This window comes from Aegilops tauschii, chromosome 2, assembly GCF_002575655.3.
Source record: "Aegilops tauschii subsp. strangulata cultivar AL8/78 chromosome 2, Aet v6.0, whole genome shotgun sequence".
Classification (NCBI taxonomy): domain Eukaryota; kingdom Viridiplantae; phylum Streptophyta; class Magnoliopsida; order Poales; family Poaceae; genus Aegilops; species Aegilops tauschii.
In genome coordinates, this window is record NC_053036.3 from 433,966,653 (window position 1) to 433,980,888 (window position 14,236).

General features: G+C 47.8%; 1 protein-coding gene across 2 annotated transcripts; it reads left to right on the forward strand.

The window, feature by feature from the left end:
• The first annotated feature begins 8,001 nt into the window (after positions 1-8,001).
• On the forward strand, positions 8,002-12,557 carry LOC109773346 (uncharacterized). Of its 2 annotated transcripts, none has more exons than XM_040399316.3 (7): positions 8,002-8,143; positions 9,092-9,136; positions 10,103-10,205; positions 10,349-10,517; positions 10,627-11,105; positions 11,788-12,135; positions 12,224-12,557. In XM_040399316.3, the coding sequence occupies exons 1-7, from the start codon at positions 8,130-8,132 to the stop codon at positions 12,314-12,316; spliced, it is 1,251 nt and encodes a 416-aa protein (XP_040255250.1). In that variant the 5' UTR covers positions 8,002-8,129; the 3' UTR covers positions 12,317-12,557. The 2 variants fall into 2 exon arrangements, with proteins under 2 accessions (XP_040255250.1, XP_040255249.1); XM_040399315.3 differs by having other exon boundaries at positions 8,003-8,143; positions 12,221-12,557.
• The last annotated feature ends 1,679 nt before the right edge of the window (positions 12,558-14,236 follow it).

Below are 14,236 nucleotides of genomic sequence, written 5' to 3' on the forward strand. Positions count from 1 at the left end.
AAGCGTCGAAATAACGAAGACAGCCCAGACAACACGGCGGTAAACGCCGGATTTAGGGGCTCTCGACCCGGTCAACGGAAAAAGCCTTTCAAAGGCAACAGAGATGGACCGTCTAGCCTCAACAAGATTCTAGACAAATTATGTCAGATTCATGGCACCTCCGATAAACCTGCAAATCACACCCATAGAGAATGCTGGTCTTCAAGCAGGCCGGCAAGCTAAACGCCGAACACAAGGGGAGGGAGACACCAAGTGAAGAGGAGGATGAGCCTCGTCAGCAAAACACTCGGGGACAGAAAAAGTTCCCACCAGAGGTCAAAACAGTGAACATGATTCACGTGACGGAGAGGAGGAGCAAACACGCACTCCGAGATGAATGCGCCGTAGAGCCCGTCACCCCCAAGTTCAACCCTTGGTCGACCTGCCCGATCACTTTTGATCACAGGGATAGCCCGACCAATGTCCGGCACAGAGAATCGGCTGCCTTGGTGCTCGACCCAATAATCAACGGATACCACCTCACCCAAGTCCTTGTGGACGGCAGTAGTCTTAATCTGATATATCAGGACACAGTCCGCAAAATGGGGATAGACCCGACAAGAATCAGCCAAAGCAATACTACCTTTAAAGGAGTAATACCAGGCCCAGAGGCCCGTTGTACGGGCTCTCTAGTACCAGAGGTTGTATTCGGTTCTCCCGACAACTTCCGAAGTGAAAAATTAACCTTCGACATCGCTCCATTCCGAAGCGGCTATCAAGCACTACTCAGAAGAACAGCTTTCGCTCATTTTAATGCAGTACCGCATTACGCTTCTCTTAAGCTTAAGATGCCCGGTCCACATGGCATCATCACAGTTAGCAGAAATGTTGAGCGTTCCTTACCCGCGGAAGAACGTGTGGCGGCTTTAGCAGCCGAACACTAAACGGCCTCTCCAACCAAGAGTAAATGATCGGTTGTCAAGACCGCGGACACGGCTAGATGAGTCCGGCGCACCATTAGCTGTAACAGCTTAGATAAACTTGAGGTTGGTTTGATGGATATACCCCCATAGGCGGTACCAGGGGCTTCCCGCATGTAAAAAGGACTACAGTTCGCGGTCCTTCCAGGTTGAACTCCCACATACGGAGAGGTCAACGTTTGCAAGGCAGGGCTCGACGAACTAGCATGACTTGCATTACCTTGACAAGGCTGACATCTCTCTCAAGGAGATCTCGGATGCGACTCTGCAATGTCGGCACATCATTTACTGGCCCCCAGTCCAGCCCCTTGTTGACCCATGACGCCAGTTGTGGGGGGCCTGAGCGGAAGGCAGGGGCGGCTACCCACTTAGTACCACGGGGAGCTATGATGTAAAACCACTCCCATTGCCATAAGCTGGACACCTCCGGGAAGGAACCCTTTGGCCATGGAGCATCGGCGCCTTTGCTTATTATGGCACCTCCGCATTCTGCGTGTCGCCCATTAATCCATCTTCAGCTTCACATTAAAGGTCTTGAGCCACAAGCCGAAGTGTGGGGTGACGTGGAGGAAGGCCTCACACACGATGATGAACGACGAGATGTGAAGGATGGAATCCGGGGCCAGATCATGGAAATCGAGCCCGTAATAGAACATGAGCCCTCTAACGAAGGGATCTAGACTAAAGCCTAGCCCTCGGAGGAAGTGGGAAACGAATACGACACTCCCGTTGGGCTCGGGAGTAGGAACGACCTGCCCTCGAGCAGGCAGCCTGTGCGCGATTTCGGCGGTCAGATACCTGGCTTCTCTTAGCTTCTTGATGTCCTCCTCTGTGATGGAGGAGGGCATCCACCGACCTTGAAGGTTGGATCCGGACATGATTGAAGGTCCGAAACGCCTAGCCTGAGCCTTGGGTGTTGGAACTCGGGGTGGGGGAAGGATTCGATTGAGCGCGAGAAGAAAAGGACAGGCCTTGGCCCCTTTATAAAGAGGGTGAATATCAAGCGTCCTCCGCGTGGCCGTTTGGAACTTGCCTAAAATCGAGGAGTTATACCAACAGGCACGATTGGGTTACCCATACCCGTATTGATGAGAATCCCATGATAAGGGGGACACGATCTCTGCTTTGATAAGACGTGCCAATAAAACCGCCTCACGAAACGTGCAGTGGCAGGCTGGGAGAAACGGTTCGAATAATGACCGGGCCGTGGTGTGATGCCACGTTATGAAAAGTTGTGAGCAGATTGGATTTGTGGAAATATTATTCTCTCTACGGTGGAATGTGGAATTTGTTTTGCAGAGCCGGACACTATCCTTGTGTTCAAAATCTTCTATGGAATATTCGAAGGAGGAACCGGCCTTGCAATGCCGAAGACAATCTGCGCGCCGGACTCATCGTCATTGAAGCCTGGTTCAGGGGCTACTGAGGGAGTCCTGGATTAGGGGGTCCTCGGACAGCCGGACTATATACTTTAGCCAGACTGTTGGACTATGAAGATACAAGATTGAAGACTTCGTCCCGTGTCCGGATGGGACTCTCCTTGGCGTGGAAGGCAAGCTTGGCAATACAGATATGTAGATCTCCTCCCTTGTAACCGACTCTGTGTAACCCTAGCCCCCTCCGGTGTCTATATAAACCGGAGGGTTTAGTCCGTAGGACAACAACAATCATACCATAGGCTAGCTTCTAGGGTTTAGCCTATACGATCTCGTGGTAGATCAACTCTTGTAATACTCATATCATCAAGATCAATCAAGCAGGAAGTAGGGTATTACCTCCATCGAGAGGGCCCGAACCTGGGTAAACATCGTGTCCCCCACCTCCTGTTACCATTTGCCTTATACGCACAGTTCGGGACCCCCTACCCGAGATCCGCCGGTTTTCACACCGACACCCCTCGACGCGGCTCACTCCTAGCTACATGTGGGTGGCCTCCGCCGTCCATTTGGTCACCGGAGGGCGAAACCCGCAACCTCCGCCATGTCTGGACGTCGCCGGCGGCTAAACGCCGGTGAGTCAGCCCAGTTTGACCAGGGGTTTGACTCCCCTGGGTCACTGACATGTGGGCCCTGCCCGTTAGTCAAACCTAGGTTAGTTTTAAACTAATCCTAATTAAGTTAGTTAATTAACAGAGACACCGACCAGTGGGTCCCACCGGTCAGGTTTGACCTGGAATGCCCCTGTTGACCTGCTGACGCAGTAACTGATTTTCTGGATTTATTCTTATTCAGGAAATTTCAGAAAATAGTGCTAACTTCAAAAATTCATAGGAATTAATCTGTAACTCCAAATGCAAAGTGCTATATATGAAAAATGATCAGAAAAATCTAATCTATCCATCTGTGCTGGTTACATGCATGTTTAAACAAGTTAACTTGCTGTTTAGTGCAAAACATGATAAAGCACCATTTAAGATCACAAATGAGCTTGAACTTTGAATATTTGGTTCAAAATAGCTCAAACCCATCTGGTTGTAGTTGCACTAGCTCAACACACTCATTTTGCCATGTCATTATCATGCATCATAATTGTTGCATTGCATTGATAATGTTCTTCCTTGTTTGCCGGTATTTGTCCCCTCTCAGTAGACGTGGTTCCGACGATGAGTTCGATGACACCGATGAAGAGCTATACTATCTTCAGAAGCGCGAGGCAAGCAAAACCCCCTTGTTCATTCCGATACAATTCCACTCTCTCGCTCCAGCTCTCTTTTACTGCATTAGGACAACATTGATTCAACTGTTACATGCTGCGGTAGCTGAACCCCTTTTTCCTCTGCATGACCTGTCATTGCCATAGTAAATAGATGAAACCCACTAGCATGAGTAGGAGTTGTTTGAGCCCTGATGTGCCTACCCATTCATGCTTGTTTGTCATGCCTGCTAGTGCTTAGAGTTGAGTCGGGTCTGATTCATCGGGAATGAATTGGAATGGTGATGAACATGTCCTACTGTGTGAGAGCTAAGTGTGTGAACACGATTTGGTAAAGGTAGCGGTGAGAGGCCATGTAGGAGTACATGGTGGGTTGTCTCATTCAAATCGTCCTCAGGAACTGAGTTCTGTGTTTGTGATCCATGAACAGCTACTACCACACGTTGGGCCCTGAAATATGACCCCGCTCGACTTATTAACCGCCCATGTCCTCTGTCCAAGAGTTGCAACTAGTTTCTGGTGTTTGTAGGATATGTGTTGGAGGCCGTGCGTAGCACTGACCCTAGGGGTGGGCTATGATGCGGTAGATACACCGTGGCACGGTGTACCGGGCACCCGTTTGGTGTCTCGGGAACCCTGCACACATTGTTTGGGGCTGCGAGCGAAACCCCGGCTGGATCTCCTCGCGGATGGAACCCGAATAGGCGATAAACCTGGACTAGAGACTTGTGTGGTTAGTCAGGTCGTGGTCTACACCCACGTCGGCTTTCGCTTGAAGTCTGACGAGCACATGTCGTGTGCAGACGCTAAGTGGTGGAAACATGTGTGAAGAAGTACACCCCTGCAAGGTTATAACTGATCTATTCGAATAGCCGTTTCCGCGGTAAAGGACTTCTGGGTTGCCTATACAGTTCATAGACAAGTGAAAGTGGATACTCTAAAATGCGCAAGATAAGTGTGAGTGCTATGGATGGCGTTCTCGTAGGGAGACGAGATCGGATCCATAGTGGTGTATTGAATGGTGAATATGTGGACTCGTGTGCGCCACCTCAATAGAGTTACTTTCAGTCGTAGTTTAGGATAGCCACTGAGTCAAAGCTGGCTTGCTGCAGTTAAACTCCACCACCCCCTTTTGTTGATACCGATGCATATGTAGCTAGTTCTGATGTAAGTCTTGCTGGGTACATTTGACTTCAGTCTCACTAGTAGTTCCACGTGGACTTTGACGTTTATCTTGTTACCTCAGCTACGATCGTGTGCCCTCGGCAGGGTCTTGTAGATAGTCAGGCTTCTCAGTCTTTTCATTTGTAGTTGTCTGTACTCAGACAAGTTAAGCTTCCGCATGTGCTTGTTGCTTGTATGCTCTGTATGTTGGGTCATCAGACCCATGTTTGTAATATCTGGCTCTTCGGAGCCTAATGAATAAATACCTTGAGTTGTAGAGTTTTGTTGTGATGCCATGTTGTATTTACACATATCGGGCATATTGTGTGTATGATTGAAATGCTTGGTATGTGTGGGATCCGACAACCTAGTTGTCTATCCTTGGTAGCCTCTCTTATGGGGAAATGTAGTCTAGTGTTTCCACTGAGCCATAGTAGTCTGCTATCGCCCGGTTTACCAGAGTCCTGCTAGCCCAGTTACTACTACTCCGGAACACTTAGACTGGCAGGCATGTGTCCCACTTCGTTCCTGTGTTTGTCCCTTCGGGGAAATGTCACGCGGTGACTTCCGGAGTCCTGCTAGCCTACTACAGCCCGGGTTCCCGGAGTCCTGTTAGCCCAGTTGCTACAGCCCGGATTCACACGCTGATGACCGACACGTTCGAGGTTGGGTCATGTATGCCTGTCCCCGTAAGTTAGTGCCACTTTGGGTTCATGGCTAGTCATGTCGGCCCGGGTTCTTTGTCATATGGATGCTAGCGACACTATCATATACGTGAGCCAAAAGGCGCAAACGGTCCCGGGCCAGGTAAGGTGGCACCCGTGGGAATACCGTGCGTGAGGCCGCAAAGTGATATGATGTGTTATATGCTAGATCGGTGTGACTTTGGATCGGGGTCCTGACACGGATACTACATCGTCATTGAAGGCAAGTTCGGGGGCTATTGAGGGAGTCCTGGATTAGGGGGTCCTCGGGTGTCCGGTCTATTTGATATGGGCTAGACTGATGGGCCGTGAAGATAAAACAGAAGACTATCCCCCGTGTCCGGGTAGGACTCCTATATGCGTGGACGGCAAGTTTGGTGTCCGGGTGTACTATTTCCTTCCTATGCAAACCGACTCTGTACAACCCTAAGCCCCTCCGGTGTGTATATAAATCGGAGGGTTTAGTCCGTAGAGGCTATCAGAATAATCATAGGCTAGACAGCTAGGGTTTAGCCATTGAGATCTCGAGGTAGATCAACTCTTGTAACCCCTATACTCATCGAATACAATCAATCAGGACGTAGGGTTTTACCTCCTTTAAGAGGGCCCGAACCTGGGTAAACATCGTGTCCCCATTGTCCCTTGTTACCATTGATCCTTAGACTCACAGCTTGGCCCCCCCCTACCCGAGATCCGCCGGTTTTGACACCGACAGTCCTAGCTCTAGGCTGGAAGGGATACCACAATGGCCAATTTGAAGGGGGGACAGGAGTACATCCTATCCTGATTAAAGGTGGTATTTGCCTACAAAGCTTCCGGTCGTGACACGCGGGTGGGCTCGGTGATGACCTCCGTCCTGGCGTCTGTGGTCTTGATCTCGTTGCACCGGAATGACAACCTTTGGGGGATTCCTTGGGAACTCGTGTACGTCCTTGCCTCCTTAGCACCAAAGAGGAAAGTGTCCTTGCCTACGCCCGTTGGCGCCCTCCTGGCTCCGCTCGTCATGGCTTACGTCACCACACGCCTCGTGACGCTGGGTGGCGAGCCTAGAAGTATCCGCCCCTCGGGAGGGCCTCGTGAGGTAACCTCGGGAGACCGCCCGGCGGGGGGCCCTCGGGAGGCCTTGATGTAGTTTGCCTCGCGAGGGTCTTGCTCGCGAAGTCTTGACGCTCGGTCGTACCAGGCCTTTGAGGATGCCACGCGATAGGCCGCAGGCAGACGGGCCTGGGTATCCCCGGTCCCAGAGCACCGACAGGGTTGGTCCGAGCCATTCTAGTGGTGCAAGCCCATCTTGGACTAGACCGAGAGATGTAACCGTAGCTTGACCGAGTATATAATGTGAGCTAGGATAGGCACCAAGAGAGGGACACGGCATTCTAGAGCCATCTGCCTAGGATTTTTCACCTACCCCTCATCTTCATCCTTGTCCACTACCACGCCCGAGCTTGTAACACAAGAAACATCGACCGCCGTGAGCAATCGAGCAATACAATCACCAGAGGTAGGAGTAGGGTGTTACCTCCCTAGGGAGAGCCCGAACCTGGGTAAACAGATTGTCTTATGTGCTAACATCTCGATTTGTCACTTGCATCCCCTCCGAACAAATCTGTCATCTCTCGACGGTACCGCCGGTCTCACAACACCGACATGCTTCTTATGAGTAGTATTGGCACATGGACACTTTGCAAGCACACTGCCTCGACCACTTGAGGGGGTTATCGGCAAAGTCGCATTAAGCGTTACAGAGCCTCTCCGCACAAATCACTGTCATTGAGAGGACGGAAACTCGGGTTTTGACTGAATACTTATCCCTAAAGAGGCATGAAACGTTCCACGCGAATTACGCAAAAAAAGACACTCATGAGTCTGTTTCAGTATGCATTTATATACTGCTAAAAATAGCACCCGCTTCGGTCTCCCCGCACCCCGATCCTAAGAACGCGCACGTTACTCCCGAACCTCGCCCCCGCCCATTCGGTCCTCCACGTGTAGCGACGACTACTCCCCCCCCCCCCCCCCCCCTTCGCGCGCCGCGCACGCAGTTTTCGCAACTTCTTTTTGGAATGAAGTAGTATGGATGGACCACTTTTGAGGGAATTGGACAAAGTCTTGTTATTTCATGGCATAACTCACTTCCCTTGCTTACCAAGAGATAGATGATCCTCTCTTGTCATGAAAACACTCCCTTGCAGTGCAAAAAGTATTACTCTTTTTAGCCTGTAAAAAAACATACTGCTATTTCTTAGGGTTTATTAGGCAAAAAAGTACTCACCCCAAAAGGCTTCTCAGAGAGTTCCCTCTCGTTGAAAAGAATCTAACAAGCAAGGCACCCATGGCAAACCGAGTCCACGTCCGAGCCCAGTTTCCCGCGGAGCGACAGAACCCAGAGCTCACAGTCCTCCCGAGCCTACAGAGCAGGGGGGGTTTTGCTTGTTGCAGTGGACAAAACATTTTGCACAGGCGCCGGTGGTCCCGGTCCGCGTCTTCTCGGCCGTCGCCTATTTAGTGCCGCGCACACCGCAGGCTCGGACACTTCCCCCCTGCTCCTCCTCGCACACTCCTCTCTTCTCGGTTCTCGCTCCCCGTTCCGCTCTCAAGTTTCTCACCGCCATCCCCAAGCCTCCCGTCGCGGCGCGGCCGGGCTCCCGCCATGGCATCGGCAGCGTAAGTACGCCGCGCCGGGCCTCTGTTTCTGGTCTCCAACTCTCGGCTCCTCCTCTCTGTCCTTCTTTTTTTTTTGCTGCTGCTGCTCTGGATCTTGTTTGTTTTATCTGCTCACGCACGCGGTCTGGGGGTATTATCTGTGTCTTGAGGGGGCTGGGTTTCGGTTTCATCCGGAGGGGCGTCGCGATTGTTCGGCGAGTGGTGGATTCCGGCGCGTGCTTTTGGAGGAGGCCGGCTGCTGATAGCCTTAGCTTGAGCGCGTGGCAGAGGAGATGTCGTCAGTCTGACGGAGCGATGAGTGCGAGATCGTCGGAGAGCAGAGCAGCCCAGTACTGTGACGCCGCCGACGTGATTCCGGCCAGGTTTCCCTCGTCGTTGCAGTGGCGGTGCGGTTTTTTTTCTTTTTGGGACTGCGATGGCGGCGGAGGGGCCTTCCTCTCGAAGGAAGCTGTGAAGTTCTCGGGAAAAAGAAGACGGAAGCAGAGATGGGTAGCGCCTCCGGGCCGCCGTCGTGAATCCGGCCCGGTTTTACTCGTCGTTGCAGCGGCGGTGGTGCAGGGGTTTCACGATCGATCTGCTTGAGGTGGTGGTGGAGGAGGAAGCAGACAAGGGTTCTGTTCCGTTCCCCTCTATTCTGTTTAGTGGAGACTGATCTGGTCGCAGCGAAGATGTTTCTGTTGTTACAAGCTCTCGGCCGTGGTAGTGTTAGCGGCCAAGGAGTAAGATGAGCGGGTACAGAAATTGCAGATTTGTGCTGTTGGATCGTGTGCAGGTGCAGAGTTCAGTCCTGATGGTCGACGTTTCTGTGTGCCATCTCTAACATGTTCGCTGTTGGGCCCTCCATCTCTATCTGCCAGTGAAAACTTATTCAGAACTCTTCTGCTTAGCCTCGCTGTTTAATGCTTGCTGATTCAGGATTTAACTTATTCAGGTTTCTGTTTGCTGCAGGTTTAATGGGAGCGCCATAGATTCCACTGCTGCTCGCTGCAAACTGTCGGTGACACTCTGCCAACCTGATCATCATTCGATATGTTGCTTGTTGTTTAAATCATTGGCTGTGCAGATCAATGGGCTTGCTCTGCGTTACTCTCCTGTTTCTTCTGAACCATAACAATGCAATTGAAGTTATATTTTTGTCTCTGGCTAAATACGTTGAAAATAGCAATGCAAGGCAAAAGATTTGCAAACAAGTGTTAATCTATCAAATTTATCAGAACTAATTATATCTTCATTCCTATGATTTTTCTCCAAGTTAGTGAACATGACTATCCTTGATTCGTTGGCTTTAAATATGGGGGCAGCTACGCGTTGGCCCGCGGATCTTTTAAAAAGATCTGCCGCCTCGCGAGTCGTTGGATGTGGCACAATCCAGTGGCTCAAAGTCTCCCCCTGCTTCGCAACAAAGGTCTTGTTGCAGAAACATTTACAACAAAGGTTATGTTGCAGAATATATTTCTTGCAACATTGGTTGTGTCGTGGGACTTTTTTGCAACAGAGTTTTTGTAGTAGATTTTTTTTTCCAACAGAGGTTTTGTTGCAGTATTTTTGCAACAGAGCTGATGTTGCAAAAGCTTGTCTAAGTTGCAGTCGTCGTTCGCCGCTATGGTTTGCAATGCCGCTGTTGTTGCAAGATGAAGTAAAGTGGTACGTGGTAGGCAAGGGAAATAACGGGCTGTGTGCGAGCGTGCGTGACAGCGCATGGATCAAGGTGATCCAACAGTTGCGCGGGTGGCAGAACTCTCCACGCGATCAGCCGGCAGAGCATTAGCGTTTCCCTTTAAATATGTTTATGTCAGTTAATATCCTATGATTGAACCTAGAATTGAGATAGATGCCTGTTTGTGTAAAAGTTATCTCATATGTGTCCATTTAGCTTAGTTGCTACATTTATTATGTTTTATTGATTAAATTTGTTATCTGTTAGGCAAAGATGATTACTAAAATAGATTTATCTCACAGATTCATCAGTTCATTGGTCACGACAGTTGTTGCGGTGATAAGAAACCCAACTCATCCCCCGCCTAGCCATATTGAGTGCCCAAACTGCAAATACCACATTGATGTAAGTACCATTAACTATTTAACATGACTGTTGCATTTACTTTTATTCTCGGTTCTCTTCTAGTTTCCAACCATTAGAAATCTCATGATTTCTTGGAATCTTGTGGTTGCACTTCATGCTTTGTATTGCGGGTCTTATCACAGTGGCCAGGACTCCCCGCTGGTGTTAAATTTGATCCAACCGGTCTCGAACTGCTTGAACATTTAGAAGGAAAAGTTGGCAGGGTACCGTCCCATGACCTAATAGATGATTTTATTCCAACCATAGAGGAGGCTGAAGGAATCTGCTATACACATCCTAAAAATCTCCCTGGTACATGTTTCTTATTTTAGACTTGTTATTATCATGGCCTTCTAAATTAAATAGCTAGCTCAGACTATTCGGAGTAATTCTTGGTTAGTTAACTCATATACCCCTATAGGTACCAAGATGGATGGGAGAAACAATCATTTCTTCCACAAAATATCAAATGCATACGATGTTGGCCAGCGCAAGCGTCGCAAGATTAGCAACAGTGACCATGTTGTTTGTGATGTGCATTTCAGATGGCACAAAACTGGAAAATCCAAAGAAATCTTAGATAATAACGGTGTCATAAAAGGGTGGAAGAAAATATTGGTTCTTAACATGCATTCTAGGAAAGACGGTATCACCTCGCGTACAAAAACTAATTGGACGATGCATCAGTATCACCTTGGGGTAGATCAAGATGAAAAGCACGGGGAGCTTGTTGTTTCCAAAGTCTTTTATCAGCCAAAGAAAGATGAGCAGCCTGTAATGTGCCATGTTAATGAAGAATCTGATCCATTTGCTGGGGAAATCGATCCTACAACCCCAATGACATACCCTCCGCAGCCTCGTCCCGCAAACAGTAGCCCATCCAGAACCGAGCAGAATCAGGTAAATCTTCATTGACCAATGAAATTGTCATAAACTTTGTGAAAGCTTTTGTCTAACTTTATGGACCATGTTATGAAATACTTTGGCTTGTAGAATGTAGAGTAAGGATCAACAATACTGATCTGTGGATGAATTATTGGGAGCCCCTAAAACAATGCCTTGCAATACTAGGATCCCACCGTTTGAACAGTTTATTCTCAACTGTAGGTTCATGTAGTACATATGCTATATACTGTACAAACTCGATGTAGAGGCCGGGGGTATCCTCCTTTTGAAAAAAAATACTGTACAAAAGTAACAATATACTCCTACTGTACATGAAAAATTTCTCTGCATGTTAAGAGTGCATCCAACAGTCTCACAAAAATATCAGAAGCTTTTAATTCCTTATAAAGATCAATGCTTAACAACTTAGAGTAGTACTGCATATTATCAAGCCTTCAAACTCCTTCACTACCTGATTACTACAATAAACCTTTGAGCTTGTGTGCCGGTCTTTCCATGAACCCAAATCACGTCTTAAATAGGACATGCATTTTACCTTTTCTGCTACTAAGATAACCCCCTCAAGTATTGTGTTGTCACCTTGTAAACTGTTTTTTTGCAGGTGACCTTGTAAACTGTTATAACTTATAACTCCTTCATTTCACTGTCATTCATGTTACCGCTGCGATTGTGGCAGGAAGAGCACGCAGCGCTATCTGGCCCGGATGAACGCCCGTCACACGGTGCAACCCCGGACTCTGTGTACCCTAAGATGCAACCTTTTCCTCTTGTCCTGGACGCTCTTCAGGGGTTGCCCGACCCCAGAACGCCTCCGGGTTTCTCCCATATGGCCTCTTGGTTCGCTGGAACCTCATCGCATTCGAATGCCCTGGAGGATGCACCACTGTCTGGCCTGGATGAACGCCTGCCACACGGCGGAACCCTGGACGCTGCCTACCCTGACCCTGAGGGGCAAGCCCTGCCTCTTGACGCGGAGGCGCTCCAGGGGTTCCCTAACCTCGGAACGCCTCCGGATATCTTCCCCGTAAGTGCGCCGAGTACCGCCGCGTTTTCCGGTGCATATTTCTCAATTCTCATGACTCATCTCCTTGTCTTGTGTGTGTTTATAGCAGGACTTGCAGTTCGGGTCGCAGGACATCTTCTGGGGGGGAGGGGTTTTGAAGCAGCGGCGCAACGAGAAGAGGCTGGTTTTTCTCGTGATGTAGCATGTTTTGTACTGTATATCTGTGCATGAGCGATGGATGTCCGAGAAAATTTTGCATATGATCCTGGAGCATGCCGATGAGTGTAGCTCGGCTATGTTTACTATTTGTGGTAGTACCAGACAATTGTTTTCTTCAAATGTAGGAGCATCGCTCCCAATTGCATAGCCGTGAAACTGATAAACAACAGTTTGTTCCTCAAAAGTGTTTGAAACTTATCAGTACAAAATAAACTTACATCTGATGTACAAGTCTTACAGATGACGTCTTGTTAGAGTATCTTCAACGGCAGCCCTATTTTAGGGCCTAGCCGTTTTATACGGGTTTGAACCAAAAAAAACACCCACCAACGGCTGCCCTTGTAGCATATTTTCGCAAAAAAGAAATTTGGGCAGCCTGACAGGGTAGGCTGCGTATTTTTGGTAGTCCGACGACATGTGTTTACTGTTTAGTTATGTAGGTACGTTACATGAGAACAATACGGACTTGAGGTTTCGGTTTGATGATCCAATTGTGAAGAACAAATTTTATGTGTTGTCCGGTCACTGTTTGTGGATGCGTTTGGACGCGTCCATGGGCATTTAGAGCCCTCGGTTTGCCACTTGTGGTTGTAATTACTCTACCCAGAGCATTTTTCATATAGCACAAAAATATCCTTGAACGCTTACTCTTCAACATCATAAAAACAAATGGAACATTAGCAATGCACCAGGGGACACACGTACTCCACTCAAGTTCTCACTCCTTTCCATGTTGTGGATCAACGTCGAGAACCCTTACACGCAGATAACAAATAGATAGGGGAAATCGGGCCCCTTCCCTTCTCGTTTTAGAATCGATGCTAGCCAATTTACTCGATTCAAACTCGAACCATAACTAACGGCCTAGGAATTATTCCTTTTTTAGGGGGCCTAGGAATTAATGCTAACGCCTGGTGTAAGCGTCGGCATTCTAAATGGCCTCACATAACATGATTTTTCTTTAATAAAGACACTCAAAATGCGTATTAAATCTGATTAATATCGAGGAAAACAAATGCTAGTATAATGGATAGACAACTCGACATAGAATGGCCGATACAAAAAAAAATAAAAAGCATACTAGTCTTCTTTTTTCTCCGATTATACATTGTTTCTATTTGTAAGCTGCATTGGGATTTTCTCGAAGATGAGAGAATGATGCAGTATAGTAGAGATAAGTATTTCCCTCAGTTACGAACCAAGGTTATCAATTCGGTAGAAGAACGACGTGAAACCTCGTTAACAACACCTACACACAAAATAAGAAATATTTGCACCCAACGCGATCAAGTAGTTGTCAATCCCCTTCATGGTTATTTGTAAGGATCAAATATGTTACTGATAGATAGATAAATAAAACATAAAATAAAATACGATAAATAAATTGCAGTAAGGTATTTTTGGATTTTATATATGATAAAAGTAGACCGGGGAGTCATAGTTTTCACTAGAGGCTTATCTCTCGAACAAAAAGCATACTGTGGGTAAACAAATTACCGTTGGGAAATTGATAGAAAAGTGCATAGTTATGACGATATTCAAGGCAATGATCATGTATATAGGCATTATGTCCGAGACAAGTAGACCGACTCCTGCCTACATCTACTACTATTACTCCACTCATCGACCGCTATCCAGCATGCATCTAGTGAAGGAAATATGCCCTAGAGGCAATAATAAAGTTGTTATTTTATATTTCCTTATTTATGATAAAGGTGTATTATTCATGCTAGAATTGTATGGATCGGAAACCTTAATACATGCATGTGTGAATACATAAACAAACGTCGTGTCCCTAGTGAGCCTCTACTAGACTAGCTCGTTGACTAAAGATGGTTAAGGTTTCCTAACCATGGACATGAGTTGTCATTTAATAACGGGATCACATCATTAGGAGAATGAT